Raw genomic sequence first — 15329 nt, forward strand, 5'->3', positions numbered from 1 at the left:
AGATTGCTAGGCGGACACCATATACACTACACCACTGTGCCTCACATATTGAAGGGGAAAGTTAAATCAGAAATATATAACTTTGAACTGTATTTTGGTTCCTTGTAATGAGTCCAAGATACTTATCATTTGAGTCGTGTTCTGAGAAAACAGTCCGCACAGGCTAATCAGGTACGACACTTTCCGCTTTTGTGACATTTTTTGTTTAAATGAAGTCTCTTCTTAGCAAAAATCCAATTTAGGTGGAAAGTGTCGTCCCTGATTAGCCTGTGCAGACTACTCTGGGACGACACTTTACGCACAAGCATTATGCCCAGTTTTCTCAGAACGCGACTCATTTAATAGTACATTTTACCTAATGCAGCATCACAACTTAAACTTCCATAGCAAAGGTAACCTTACCTTGTGTTCAGAAGTTAGATCAACCGCTGCGCAGAGATTTAACTGGTTCCAAGCATAGCCTAATATCAAATTCCTATTGTTATAACCAACAACTGTTATGACGGTCAAGCCACATGTCACATAATTTTCCCGTTGTATTTTTAGCTCGACTTTTATATATGAAATATATATATAGTGGAGCTATCCTACTAACCCCGGCGTCGGCATTTCCATTCCCGTTAGTGTTAGCGTGCAAATGTTAAAGTTCGCGTACAACCCCAAATATTTCCTATGTCCTTTGACATATTGCTTTTATATTTTGCATACTTCTTTACCAACATGACCCCAATCTATAAACAAGAGCAGACAACTGTATCAAGCATTTTGACAGAATTATGGTCCCTTTTATACTTAGATATTTGAACATTTTGCTTAAATTGCCATAACTTCTTTATTTATGATCACATTTGATTGACACTTTGACAACACAACACCTACACATGAACCTGACATACCACAATGCACTCCACCTAAACCATCCCTCATGCCCCACCCCAGAATCCCCCCCCCCAAAAAAAAATATTTTTTTTTCCTTATTTTTGAAAGATCATCTATTAAATGACCACCCACCCACATTATACGACCCCCCCCCCCCCCCCCCCCCTCTCCATGATGACTTATGTTATACTGTCAAGCACTCGAATAGTTGAGCGCGCTCCCCGCTGTCTTCTGACAGCTCTTGTTGATTTTTTTTTAAATCCTTCTAGAATTCGCTCTGTCACAATCTTTTCATGGTTGTACATGTATATCAGAGAATATATATGATATTAACCTGCAACTTCATGGGTATGTAGATATCAATGAGGAGAAGTGCCAATAAGGAGAATTGCCTTTCTTAAGAACCAAAACCCTCAACTTTATTAAATAAGAGTTATTGCCCATTGGTATTCTTGTGACATAAATTAAAAGGGCTACATTTATATCTCAGATACCATACACGATTTCATAATGAAACTTCATGCATGGAAATGCATACAAATATTATTACTCTTAATTATTTATTATGGGATATCAAGGGATTTTCACATATCTATATACAAAATTTAATTTGCGGGGGATATTAATTCAACAAATTAACCTGTTTATATTTATCTCAAGAGGAAATCAATAACTGGGTGTTTTTATTTATACACAATTCAGACTGCAGAAATAATTAGATAATTTAATATAAGTCAAAATTTGATTAAAGCTTATCATTTATCAGTAGAAAAAGATAAATTCAGCACTTATAATTGTTAGTATCCATTTGTATTGTTGGTATACTATGTAGAATAATTTATATATTACATTGCTTATGTGTTACCTGTACTATTTCCTCCTTAATTCTAATTCATTTATAGAAGGTAAGTTACAATTATACTACAGGGTTACTCTGACATCAATAAAAGCAGCAAAACTGAGGAGGTCTCACCTGGAAATAAGGAAAACATTGTTGGAGAGAAAACAAACAGGCGTTCCATCTTGAAAGGTATAATATATGGGTAACATAAAGTGGCAAAAGCTTAAATTCTGTTCTGTCATGTTGAGGTTAAATTATAAACATTTTGTCAGAACCTTTCTCAGCACAAAGATAGGAAAATGACTTACATGTATATGATGCCGGTATTGCCCACTTATTTTCAAAATAATTCAGTGCCAAGTGATTTTAGTAAAATTTTTAATTTTGTTATAAGTAGTTGCTGCATCATAGAGAATTGTTGTTATGTCGTATACCACTTATGTAGCTCCAGACCAGCCTGTGCAGTTCCCCAGTCTTGTCATGAACTACTGTGTCTGCTATAAAGTCAGGCAAGGTTTCATGGTCCCAAAAGTGGACAGCATAGCTCCTGACAAGTGTATGAGGAATCTGGTCTCGAACTACATTAGACACAGATAAATCAAGATCCATCTTGGCATGACAAGTGTAATTTTTTTTAAAACCATACATGAACATTCATGATGCATGTCTAGTGCGTATTTTTATAGGCGATTCATTTCCTGTGCTTTTAAACTTAAAATGGATGTTATGTTTAGCCTAGTAATATTATTTGTATTTAAGGTCAAGTAGTGGATGCAGACAATCTGTATAAAGCAAAATCCCCAGGAGTGAAGACTGCAAGCTCAGCAGCCAAATCCAATGAGCATGCAGCAAGTTCAGACAATCAAAAAGATCCCTCGAAGAGCAGGCACAAGTCTGAGAGAGTTGAGACAGCCAAAATGAAAGAACCCAAGTCATCAACATTGAAGGTGTCTGATGCCATCCGCTCACTACTTGGTTTGTGTATTTGGCTGTCTCCCATACTTGTTGCAAAATGACCTTATGTTATTTAACTCTTTCAGTGCTGGAACCGAATTTTGAAGGCCTTTGCAAACAGTTTGGATCCAGATGAGACGCCACAAAACGTGGCTTCTCATCAGGATCCAAACTGTTTGCTATTCTGACAGTATTCTTTGAAAAAAATCAAAGAAAATGCTAATTTTTGAAATTCAGCAGACGACATTTTTGCAGATGACAAATTTCCCAGCATTCAAAGGGTTAACTTATAATCAGGTCTGCTGTTATTTCCTGACGAAAGCCTTGTAATATGTACACATTTTTATTATGTTGATATTCTGTCTTTATAGATAGATCAATACAATGTTTAATACAATGTTGTTTATTGTTCAATTGCATGACAACTAGACATATTTATCTAAAATGAGTGTGCATATAGATGATTTAACTTCAGGAACATTATAAGGAGAGAAATTATTGTCCTTTTATAGTTTATTTAATGAAAATCATTAGACAAGACAAGACAATACATATATAACAAGATTTAATAAAAAAAAAAATATAATGTTACATCCATGTAATATGGAGTCACAAAAACCATTTTAATTTTCATTTACCAAACAGCTTGACTTATAACAAATTTTAATATTTTCTATGAACAGCTTCTGATGATGATTCCTCAAGTGTGTCCAGCCTTACAGGCAGTGACCTGGAGGTGGATGAAATGCTTGAACAAAATAAACAGCTTGATCGACTCAGAGAGGCACGTGAAAAGAAGATTAAGATGTCTGTGGACCGGAAAAAGGACAGCAACTCGAACAGTAATGATAAAATTACCTTTGTTGAATACCTGTTCTGCTGTTGATTTGATGTTTTTAAATGCAAATATTGAAACCTTGTAAATTTTCTAAATTTAGTATGAATTTGTGTACATATATGAAACCATCTATGTGATTGCATGTATCTAAATGAATATTAACACATTTGTAAGTATTTTATTTATTTGGGTTTTGTTGTCATTGTTTGTAAATAGTACATGTACTTGTTAATAACACTTTAAAAAAAATGTAAGGAGTAAAATTTAAGTAAATTTGTTGTTTTTGTATGTCCAGTATAGCTTAATATTATTTTTTTCACAACCAGTGGGTATTGAAGCAACAAAGCACTATTCAGAGCTTTTAAATGAAGGAAATAGTTCAGACACTCTCAGTTTGATCAGTGACCAATCACCTCAAAGAAAACAAAAACAAGCCAAAGTCCTGGAAAAAATTGAAAAGAAGAAGTTAGAAAAGCGGAGGAAGTCTGTGGAGGAAGTGTTTGGTCCCAATACAAGTTCCATGCTTGTAAATAAGACTCCAGTTAAGTATGAGAAACACAGTGGTGCAATAAGAACAGCTTCAAGTGAAAAGGTGATCAAGAGAAAGAAAATTCTGATTTCATCTGGAAGTGACTCTGATGCAGATTTTAGTTCTCTGAAAAAAAAACAGCATATTAAAAAATTATCAAAGAGTTTAGACAATATAAAGACAAAAGTAAGTAAAATAGATTCTGATTCAGAAGATGAACCCTTGTCTGCGCTTGCAGCAAGAACAAAGGCCTTAAAAACAAACACTGAACCCAAAAAAAGGAAAATTAACCATTCTAGAGCCCATTCGGAGTCTGGAAAGCGTGTTAAAAACTGGCTTGGCAAGATAAAGTCTGCTAAGGTTGTACTGAACAGTTCTTGTGATTCTTTACCCTCACTGAATGAGTCAGAGATTTCATCTTTAAGTGTCAGTCAGAGTGATGATATAACAGAAAGGAAAGTCATCGGGCAAAAAAATGGGCATAAACAAAGTGTTAAAAAGGAAGATAGATCAAAACGACTTTCTACCTTTCACAAGCGTAAAAGTTTCTTAATGCACAATCCTAAATCAAAGCATAAATTCAATATTTCTGCCTTATCTAAAGGAATCAAAGGCAGAGGTAGACAAATGTCAATGAAAGAGCATGGCATTGATAGTGTGACTGTGCAAACTGAATCAAGTGGAACGGAAAACACGCTTGTAAATTCGTCTGAGTATGAACTGTCTCAGGATTCAGACCAAGAAATCAAACATGGAAATAAGTTTGTGAAATTAAAGCAAAAGTCATCTAAGAGTCTCTTAACACTCCATAGTAGCAAACTAAAAAGGAAATCTGATGTCTTTGAAATCGGCAGCACAAGTACAGAAAGTGATATTGGGGAAGGACTTGGAGTTAAATCCAAAAAACTTCAGCAAAGGTGTTCATTGGCCGGCAAGGCAAGAGTAGGCTCTGTGACAGATCGGCAAAATATGACCTTGAAATGTTTGGACTTGACTGAAGACGAATGTGTCATCATTAGTGAAGACACTTGTGAGGATGATCCTGCAGAGCTTGGAGGTAAAGACAAGCATGTTAAACATGCAGCTGTAAGAGAAGCAGCACTGGTTTTAGAAGATTCACCCATCAGGAAAGTAAAAAGATCAGCAACTGCAAACAAAACGAAAGTGATTTCTGTAAGTTTAAATAAAATCCTGTTTAATAATATTTGTTTTCTAGCTTTAATCCAATAGTTTAAAACAATATTTATATTTTTTGGAACACTACAGTGTAGGTTGTTGTTGTTATAAATTTATGTCAATACTAGTAATCAGTATTATTTTACATTAACTTACCTGTAAACATGTATGTTTATACATGTACATGTGAAGTGTAGCAGTCTTCTGTGAAATCATTTATTTTCGTCGGCACAAAATTTCGCCCTTTATATAAAAATGACTATTTCGTCCGCTCTTAAATTCGTCTATTTCTGGTTTTGAAAAAAAAACAACGTCCGATTTGTTTGTAATACATGTAATACGCGGTTGCGAAAAAATCGTGCTGGGGAAAGAAAGGTGACACTTGGTAGTCACTTGTAGGAGGTGGGCCTTGTTTGGCATATGCCAATTAACAAGTCTGTTATTTTAGGTGATAGTAACTGTCCCTTATTATTTTATGTCATTGACACGTTCTTTGTTATGATTAGCGGATAAGTGGGACTGAATAATCGTTAACGAGTGTTTTAAACAACGAAGCCAATTGCCAATTAGTCTTTTTCTATTACTATCACAGTCAAACTGTAACAAAGCGCAGAATATATTTCAGTCAGGTGTTGATCACACATCGTCATATTTTAATTGCGTTTAATAGTATTGTCTTTAATCCGGATTCGCCGCGTGTAGGCTGTATAATCTGCAACACCCCTGAAAAACACAATACACACAATGGGTAATAAAGTTGTTAACAATTAGCGCTAATCAACACTATTGTACCTAAACGAAGTCGACGCATTCGATACAGCCTTATTGCATTCGCGTTTTACAGGAAATGTCAGTTGTCAGTACACTGTATAATGTGTCAAAACCGGATTAAACTTGAGTGTGAATAGTCGACTGTTTCATGTTCTTTGTATCAATACCATCCGGGTATCTGTATTATAAGTATACCAGTCAACAAACAAGGTGCGCGCTTCCGCATATGGGTATTCGGACGTTCAAAAAATTGACCTACGGTTTAGCGTTCACGCCGTCGAACGCATTAAGCAATATAACTCGTTTTTTTTTTTACCACTATTTCTTTATTTGCAAAAAATACTAGTGGCTTATAACTTACCTTGCAATCTTTTTTCCTTGCATTTTGCGAGTGTGCGAGTGTTAATTTCGAGCCCTGTGTATATGCGTGGATTACGCTGGATTTAAATACCTCATGCCTACGGTAATTCAGTCTTATTTGTTTCAAATATGGGACATGATTGTTCGTTAGGATCTTGAATTTGTCCATCGGTCGAAGGATGAAAAAGGCGAAAATTAATGTCGGACGAATAATTATGGTTTCACAGTATTTTATGGTTATTGAAGTATAATGAATATGGCTACTACTAAGCCTAGAGATCCAATTTAATTAATGTTTCTGCTGACTTTCTTATTTATTATTGCATAAACTCTATCTATAATGCCATCTGGCGGGGTGCAGAAACTTGGCAAAAGGAGGGCTTGAACGGGAGAAATCGTGTATGAACAATGCGATTCACATGCCGTTCAAGCCCTGTTATGTGTTTTTCATATCCATAATCTGGTCCACGCGCAGTTACTTCCATCGCCAGCCTTCGACGACTTTCCAAGCATAATTAGGGAACTGAATAAGCACCAGTTTCCTCATGCATGCAGGGATAATGACTATTTCAATCCACTTTTCAAGTTATACCATCTGCACTCTCTTGACAACAGCTTTATTTTATTGGCAACGTCAATGAAGTTAAGGTTATTTACTCAACACTTTCAAAAGACTATGCTGTAAATGTAAGTGTTTATGTACCTTCAACGTTCCTGCTGTAAATTCCAAAACAATTCCTCATTTCTTACTTTGCGTGGCTGCATTTCAACTTTGCATTAATCCACTGTTTAAACACATTTTAAATCGAAAAACTGCCTATCCGAAGGTAAAGCCTCGTCATTTTGGATGATGACCAAGTGAGGCATATGTAAAACACAACCTTAAACTGTCTTAAAATAATCGAATTATTTTGTCGATGTCAAATGAACAAAATATATTGTTTTCAATGTTATTCAATTTTTTTTGGGGTATGTGTGATTTATTTATGCAATAATAGCGAAAGTACACATTTTCTCGGACATCGAACATCTGTAGGCGCTCTCAAAATCCGTTCCTGCCCTCGTGCTGTGCACTCGGGGAACAGATTTTTCGAGGGCCCGCAGATGATCATGCCCTCGAAAATGTGTATTATCCCTATAGTCTTATACCGTGTGTCACTGCCCAGAAGTCAGGAAAAAAAATGTTGTCATTATGTTAGAAACTATCTGTTTGTTTCAGTCCACTGAGTCTGATCATGCATGTCCCAACTCTGACTTGGATCTAGATGATTCGGATCTGGATATACCCCTGGCGGACCTCAAACAAAAGGTCAGTTTTTTTGTTGTTGTTATTCTTGAATCATCATATTTTGTTTCTTAACATAAGCAAGCACTAACTTGCAAACAGATAAACATGTTGATATATAAATTGAGATAGATAATATTAATTGAGATAGATAAACATGTTGATATATTAATTGAGACAGATAAACATGTTGATATATTAATTGAGATAGATAAACATGTTGATATATTAATTGAGATAGATAAACATGTTGATATATTAATTGAGATACATAAACATGTTGATATATTAATTGAGATAGATAAACATGTTGATATATTAATTGAGATAGATTAACAGATATATTAATTGAGATAGATAAACATGTTGATTTATTAATTGAGATAGATAAACATGTTGATATATTAATTGAGATAGATAAACATGTTGATATATTAATTGAGATTTTAGTTTTTCCCTTAAATTAATGCTGGATTGCCACTGTTCTGTTGCTGTAAAGAAACATCAGTCACTGACACAGGATTCTTTGAACACCAGAAGAAATTTATAAGACCCAAATAAATTTGACAATCTCAGACTCTTATATCTTTAATGGTTATAAATAAATGCATATAATCTCTGCCTAGTTTGAAAACCAGCAGTATGGTCTAAAGCACATGTTATTTATTTCCCTGGAAAAAATTGCTGTATTATTCTTGTCCACTTTCTAAATCAAAAAGAATTATTGAGATAATTATGACACTTAGTAATAATATAAGTGGGAATAATATAAGTTTGATATATTTTTAGCTTGGCTGTTTTCGGAGAAAACCCGAGGTATTGTCATAGCCAGCTCGTTGTATGCCGTCCGCCTTGATAAAACCTTAATCTAAAATCAAAGTGCTTCCACCTACAACTTTGAAACTTAATATGTAGATGCATCTTGATGAGTTCTACACGCCACACCCATTTTTGGGTCAATAGTTAAAAGGTCAATGGCATTGTGACCTCCAAAAAAAAATTAAAAAATTCTGACAAGCTTTCATTTATTCAAAACTGCATCAGCAGCCGAGCGTTGGCACCTGTTATGCTGTGCTCTTGTTTTAATAATATAACTATGATTTCTTTTCCAAGCAAAGCATGTCTGCTTTCTTACTAATAAATGTTTTAATTGTATTGTCATGAAACTGGGTGACAATGATTTGTGGGCATACAATTTTCATCAAGATGGATAACCAGCAAGAAGTATTTTTGAAATATGGTCCGTGAATTTTCCAAAATAAGCCAAATTAACATCACCCACTCCCTAAGCCAAATATCATACTCTCCATAGCCCAAATAGGTTTAAGCATATCACTAGCATTGGTTAAATTGTTTATGGGAATATGATTTTAACCTTGACCACTTGTAAACTCACATAGTTGTATTTATATCATAAGCAGACTTGGCCACAATGTTTGTGTGAATAAGATCTCAGCCAAGACCAATAACTAGCCATATCAACGACACAATGTTTGTGTGAATAAAATCTCAGCGAAGACCAATAACTAGCCAATTAATTTGCCAGGCATTTCAGATGATATTTAATGGCATAGATTACACCATCATTGTACAAACAAGGAAGTTTTTAACGAATGATATTCAGAGTTATCATGGGGAATTTCTCATTTTGTACCTAGTCAATGTTGACAGTTGATATTTAAAGTCTTAGACTAAAATTATTTTTTGATAAAATTTATTTTTATGATAGTTTAACTTTTCAAGAATTGACCAGATTAATTAAATAGACATGTTTTTAATTAAATTTCCATTGTGAGAATAAAAATACAAAGTTCACCCACTTAATTTTTTATTAAAAATATGTTTACAAATCTTGTTGAAACTGTGGTTTTTCTTTCAGCACATCAAGATTTTTTCGATTTATTATATCCATTCATATACACAACTTATATATAAGGTAACAGTCATTATTGAAGGTCACATATAAATGATTATTGGTTATGATACTTATTTGTAGCTCACCTGAGCACAATGTGCTCATGGTGAGCTTTTGTGATCGTCTTTTGTCTGTTGTGGGTCGTTTGGGGTCAGCATTTGCCTTGTTACATGTAACACTCTAGATGCCACATTTATTGTCCGATCTTCATAAAATTTGGTCAGAAGATTTGTGTTAATGATATCTTGGACAATTGGAAAATGGTTGAGGTTTTTTCAAAAGCATGGCCACCAGAGGGCAGGGCATTTTTCCTCATATGGCTATAGTAAAAACCTAACACCCTTGAAGCCACATTTATTGTCCGATCATCATGGAACTTGGTCAGAACATTTGTTTTAATGATATCTTGGATGACTTCGAAAAAATAGTTCTGGTCTGTTGAAAACCTTGGCTACAAGCGGCAGGGAACATAACCTTATTGGGCTATAGTAAAACCTTGTTTGGAGTTGAAAAGTTACATTCATAGTTCACTCTTCATGAAACTCGGTCAGAACATTTGTTCTTATGATATCTTGGTCTTCACAGAACAGGTCTGTTCCTTTGTATCTCAGGTGAGCAACTTTTGGCCTTTCAGGCCCTCTTGTTTTAGGATTTTTTTTTCTTAATTCCTATATACTTGTAATTCTCCTTGTCCAGATACATGTATATACAGTCCTGAAAGTGCTGCCTTCCCATGGCTAGTTTCCTGCTTTGGAGGGCATACGCAATATTTTTTACAGCCTACAGTTTTCAATGTGATTTATCATTTACAGAATACTACAACAGAGGAGGATGAAGGGGAGACTTTAGTGAAAGTATGGCTATAAATAATGTCTTTGAAGTTAGTTTAATGTATAATGCAGCATGTATTATTTAAAAAAAGAGAAATATTTGCATTTTGTATGGTCCATATGTAATTTACATGGATATAATTAGCATTGGGTAGAATTAGCATATTTAAACTAAATCTTTTCCAAAAAGCTTCAACTTTGTTTCTATAACTTTCCAAATCTACATACATGTAACATGTAGCCATACTCAGACGTTCACATTTTATAAAACATTTACTTATTTTGGGGCTTTCATTTATCAATTTTTGTAAGCAACACTAAAATCTTGACTGAAGAAAAATATAAGTTACAAGGACATTGAGTCAGGATCATGTAATCTTACTAGATCTGAACACACATTTCAGACTAGATCTGTATACACATTTCAGACTAGATCTGTACACACATTTCAGACAGATCTGTACACACATTTCAGACTAGATCTGTACACACATTTCAGACTAGATCTGTACACACATTTCAGACTAGATCTGTACACACATTTCAGACTAGATCTGTCCACACATTTCAGACTAGATCTGTACACACATTTCAAACTAGATCTGAACACACATTTCAGACTAGATCTTTCCACACATTTCAGACAGATCTGTACACACATTTCAGACTAGATATGTACACACATTCTAGACTAGATCTGTACACACATTTCAGACAGATCTGCACACACATTTCAGACAAGATCTGTACACACATTTTAGACTAGATGTGTCCACACATTTCAGACTAGATCTGTACACACATTTCAGACAGATCTGTACACACATTTTAGACTAGATCTGTACACACATTTCAGACTAAATCTGTACACACATTTCAGACAGCTGTAGTGGAGGAAAGTCCCAGCCTGCGACTCATGAAGAGGATATGCCGGGAGTGTCGTTTGTTTGTGCGTGACGACCGGGAACTCAAGGATTGTAGAACAGACGAGGAAAAGATACGCAAATGTGAACAAATGCTGAGGGAGATTGGCATGGAAGGTATGTCTATGGCTGTTTGATTAGCATCAGTTTATTTTAAAACTTCTTTTTCTATGACATGATTTTTACAATAAATGTTTACAGGAAGTATTTGATGAAATTTATTTATTCAATGATCAACTGGAATATACATGTTGTAACACTTTGACCTGGGCTCAGATGAACGCTTTATGTTATTCGGACCCACATGTTCAGTCATTCCGACCCACATGTTCAGTCATTCTAACCCACATGTTCAGTCATTCCGACCCACATGTTCAGTCATTCTGACCCACATGTTCAGTCATTCTGACCCACATGTTCAGTCATTCTGACCCACATGTTCAGTCATTCTGACCCACATGTTCAGTCATTCTGACCCACATGTTCAGTCATTCTGACCCACATGTTCAGTCATTCTGACCCACAAGTTCAGTCATTCTGATCCACATGTTCAGTCATTCTGACCCACATGTTCAGTCATTCTGACCCACATGTTCAGTCATTCTGACCCACATGTTCAGTCATTCTGACCCACATGTTCAGTCATTCTGACCCACATGTTCAGTCATTCTGACCCACATGTTCAGTCATTTTGATCCACATGTCCAGTCAGGTTTATTCACTTTTAATGTCACACGGTCTATTGTTTCATGTGATTATTTCAAGTTTATCCCTCCCATCAAATATAGCATTACATTTTAGTAATAGATATGTACTAACATAACTCTTTTAGATGTATATCTTTTTAAGTCCAACATTTAGATTTCTATCCTCATGAACCAGCCTAAATGAAACTGTTTGTGCATACTTATAGAATGCTTTTGTAAGCTCGCTCATGGTGAGCTTTTGTGATCGCCTTTTGTCCGTTGTGCGTTGTGCGTCGGAAACATTTTGCCTTGTTAACACTCTAGAGGCCACATTTATTGTCCGATCTACATAAAATTTGATCAGAACATTTGTCCCATTGATACCTTGACTGAGTTTGAAACTGGGTCATGCTGGGTCAAAAACTAGGTCACTAGGTAAAAAAAAACAACAACATTGTGAACATTGTAGAAGCCACATTTGATGCCAAATCTTCATGTAACTTTGTCAAAATGTTTGTCTAAATGATATGTTGGTTGAGTTCAAAAATGGTACAGGTCCATTGAAAAACATGGCCGCCAGGGGGTGGGGCAGTATTCCTTATATGGCTATAGAGAAACCTTGTGAACACTTTAGAAGTCACAATTTTTGCCCAATCATCATGAAACTTGGTGGAAACATTGGTTTCATTGATATCTCAGACGAGTTTGAAAATGGTCCAGATCTGTGAAAAAACATGGCCGCCAGAGGGCTGGGCAGTTTTCTATATATAGTGAAAACATGTGAACACTCTAGAAGTCACATTTGTGGTCCAATCTTCATGAAATTTAGTCAGAACATGTTTTCTGGATATGACGGTTTAGTTCGAAAATGGTTATGTTTGCTCGAAAAACATGGCTGCCAAGGGGCGGGGCCTTTTTCCTTATATGGCTAAAGTAAAATCCTGTTAACACTCTAGAGGCCACATTTATTGACTAATCTTCATGAAACTTGGTCAGAAGATTCATCCCAATAATATCTTGGATGAATTTGAAAATGATGGCGGTTGGTTGAAAAACATGGCTGCCAGGGGGCGGGGCATTTTTCCTGATATGGCTATAGTAAAACCTTGTTAGCACTCTAGAGGCCACATTTAGTTTCCCCAATTATATCTTGGATGAGTTAAAAAATGGTAACTTTTGCTTGAAAAACATGGCTGCCAAGGGGCGGGACATTTTTTCTTACATGGCTAAATATATGGCTATAGTAATATCTTGTTAACACTCTAAAGGCCACATTTATTGTCTAATATTCATGAAATTTGGTCAGAAGATCCATCCCAATAATATCTTGAAAGAGTTCAAAAATGATGCTGGTTGGTTGAAAAACATGGCCGCCAGGGGACGGGGCATTTTTCTGTATATGGCTAAAGTAAAACCTTGTTAACTCTCAAGAGGCCACATTTAATTTATGATCTTCATGAAACTTGCTAAGAAGATTTGTCCCAATTATATCTTGGATGAGTTTGAAAATGGTAACCTTTGCTTGAAAAACATGGCTGTCAAGGGGCGGGGCATTTTTCCTTATATGGTTTTAGTAAAACCTTGTTAACACTCTAGAGGCCACATTTATTTCCAATCTTCATGAAATATGGTCAGAAGATTTGTCTTATTGATATCTTGGATGAGTTTGAAAATGGTTATATTTGCTTGAAAAGCATGGCTGCCAAGGGGCGGGGCATTTTTCCTTATATGGCTATATATGGCTATAGTAAAATCTTGTTAAAAGTTTGATTTTCATGAAACTCGCTCAAAACATTCATCCCAATAATATCTTGGACGAGTTCAAAAATGATGCCAGTTGGTTGAAAAACACCGCCACCATGGGGGCAGGGCATTTCCTTATATGGCTATAGTAAAACCTTATTAACACTCTAGAGGTCACATTTATTTTCCGATCATCATGAAACTTGGTCAGAAGATTTGTCCTAATGATATCTTGGACGAGTTCGAAAATGGTTTTGGTTGCTTTAAAAACATGGCCACCAGGGGTGGGGCATTTTAACTAATATGGCTAATATGGCTATAGTTAAACCTTGTTAACACTCTAGAGGCCACATATATTGTCCACTCTTAATAAAATTTGGTCAGAAGATTGGTCTCAATGATATCTTGGATGAGTTCGAAAATAATTATGTTTGCTTTAAAAGCATGGCTTCCAAGGGGCGAGGCTTTTTTCCTTATATGGCTATAGTAAAATCTTGTTGACACTCTAGTGGCCACATTTACTGTCCGATCTTCATGAAACTTGGTCAGAAGATTCATCTCGATAATATCTTGAAAGAGTTCAAAAGTGATGCCGGTTGGTTGATAAACATGGCTGCCAGGGGGCGGGGCATTTTTCCTTATTTGGCTATAGTGAAACCTTGTTAACACTCTAGAGGCCACATTTATTTTCCGATCTTCATGAAACTTGGTCAGAAGATTTGTCCCAATAATATCTTGTTATCTAAGGTGAGCGACTTTGGGCCTTTCAGGCCCTCTTGTTTATTATCATTTTAATTGGTATGATTGTTGCTTGGGTGATAGGAATACGCCCATAGATTTTTGGGTCACGAGGTAAAAGGTCAAGGTCTAAGGATCTTGTTATATGAGAACCATTTTCATACAATATCCTAAAAATTATTTAACATGGAATTATTAAGTGAATGGATGCTTAGTCTTGATGGATCACCCAATCAATATACACATCTGTCATCAACAGGTCAAAGTTCAAGGTCACAGGGGCATTTATATTATATAATGTTTGTAAAGTGTACACATTGACACTTTGATGGTTATATTTGCTAGTGATAGCTGGACTTTTTTACTGTTTCCTTTATGTCTTATGTCCAACAGTTTTCATCTGTACCTAGTAAATAAGTAGCTACAGTAATATAGAAATACAAGTTTGTTGTTTGTTCAGGCACTCCCACTCTAGAGAAGGCAGAGGAAGTGAGGAAGTTGAAGGAGGCGGCAGAGCTTTGTGCACACAGTGTGATCAGCAGTGAGACAGGTAGGTACAGCTATGTGTGATCAACAGTGAGACAGGTAGGTACAGCTGTGTGTGATCAACAGTGAGACAGGTAGGTACAGCTGTGTGTGATCAGCAGTGAGACAGGTAGGTACAGCTGTGTGTGATCAACAGTGAGACAGGTAGGTACAGCTATGTGTGATCAACAGTGAGACAGGTAGGTACAGCTGTGTGTGATCAACAGTGAGACAGGTAGGTACAGCTGTGTGTGATCAACAGTGAGACAAGTAGGTACAGCCGTGTGTGATCAGCAGTGATACAGTTAGGTACAGCTCTGTGTGATCAGCAGTGAG

At 35.8% G+C, this 15329-nt stretch overlaps 1 protein-coding gene across 4 annotated transcripts in view; it reads left to right on the plus strand.

The window, feature by feature from the left end:
• The window catches only part of LOC127841311 (uncharacterized), a 36448-nt gene that overhangs the window by 15662 nt on the left and 5457 nt on the right, over window positions 1-15329 (plus strand). Inside the window, exons 3-11 of one of the 4 annotated variants that reach the window (XM_052370054.1) lie at window positions 1807-1909; window positions 2480-2695; window positions 3358-3516; window positions 3839-5214; window positions 7568-7657; window positions 10361-10402; window positions 11259-11418; window positions 14929-15018; window positions 15194-15250. In XM_052370054.1, the coding sequence (XP_052226014.1) occupies window positions 1807-1909; window positions 2480-2695; window positions 3358-3516; window positions 3839-5214; window positions 7568-7657; window positions 10361-10402; window positions 11259-11418; window positions 14929-15018; window positions 15194-15213 (2256 nt within the window). In that variant the 3' untranslated portion in view covers window positions 15214-15250. Of the gene's footprint in view, window positions 1-1806; window positions 1910-2479; window positions 2696-3357; window positions 3517-3838; window positions 5215-7567; window positions 7658-10360; window positions 10403-11258; window positions 11419-14928; window positions 15019-15053; window positions 15114-15193; window positions 15251-15329 lie in introns of those variants that run through there. The other 3 variants (XM_052370046.1, XM_052370033.1, XM_052370038.1) reach the window with 3 other exon arrangements.

This window comes from Dreissena polymorpha, chromosome 1 (assembly GCF_020536995.1).
Source record: "Dreissena polymorpha isolate Duluth1 chromosome 1, UMN_Dpol_1.0, whole genome shotgun sequence".
Classification (NCBI taxonomy): domain Eukaryota; kingdom Metazoa; phylum Mollusca; class Bivalvia; order Myida; family Dreissenidae; genus Dreissena; species Dreissena polymorpha.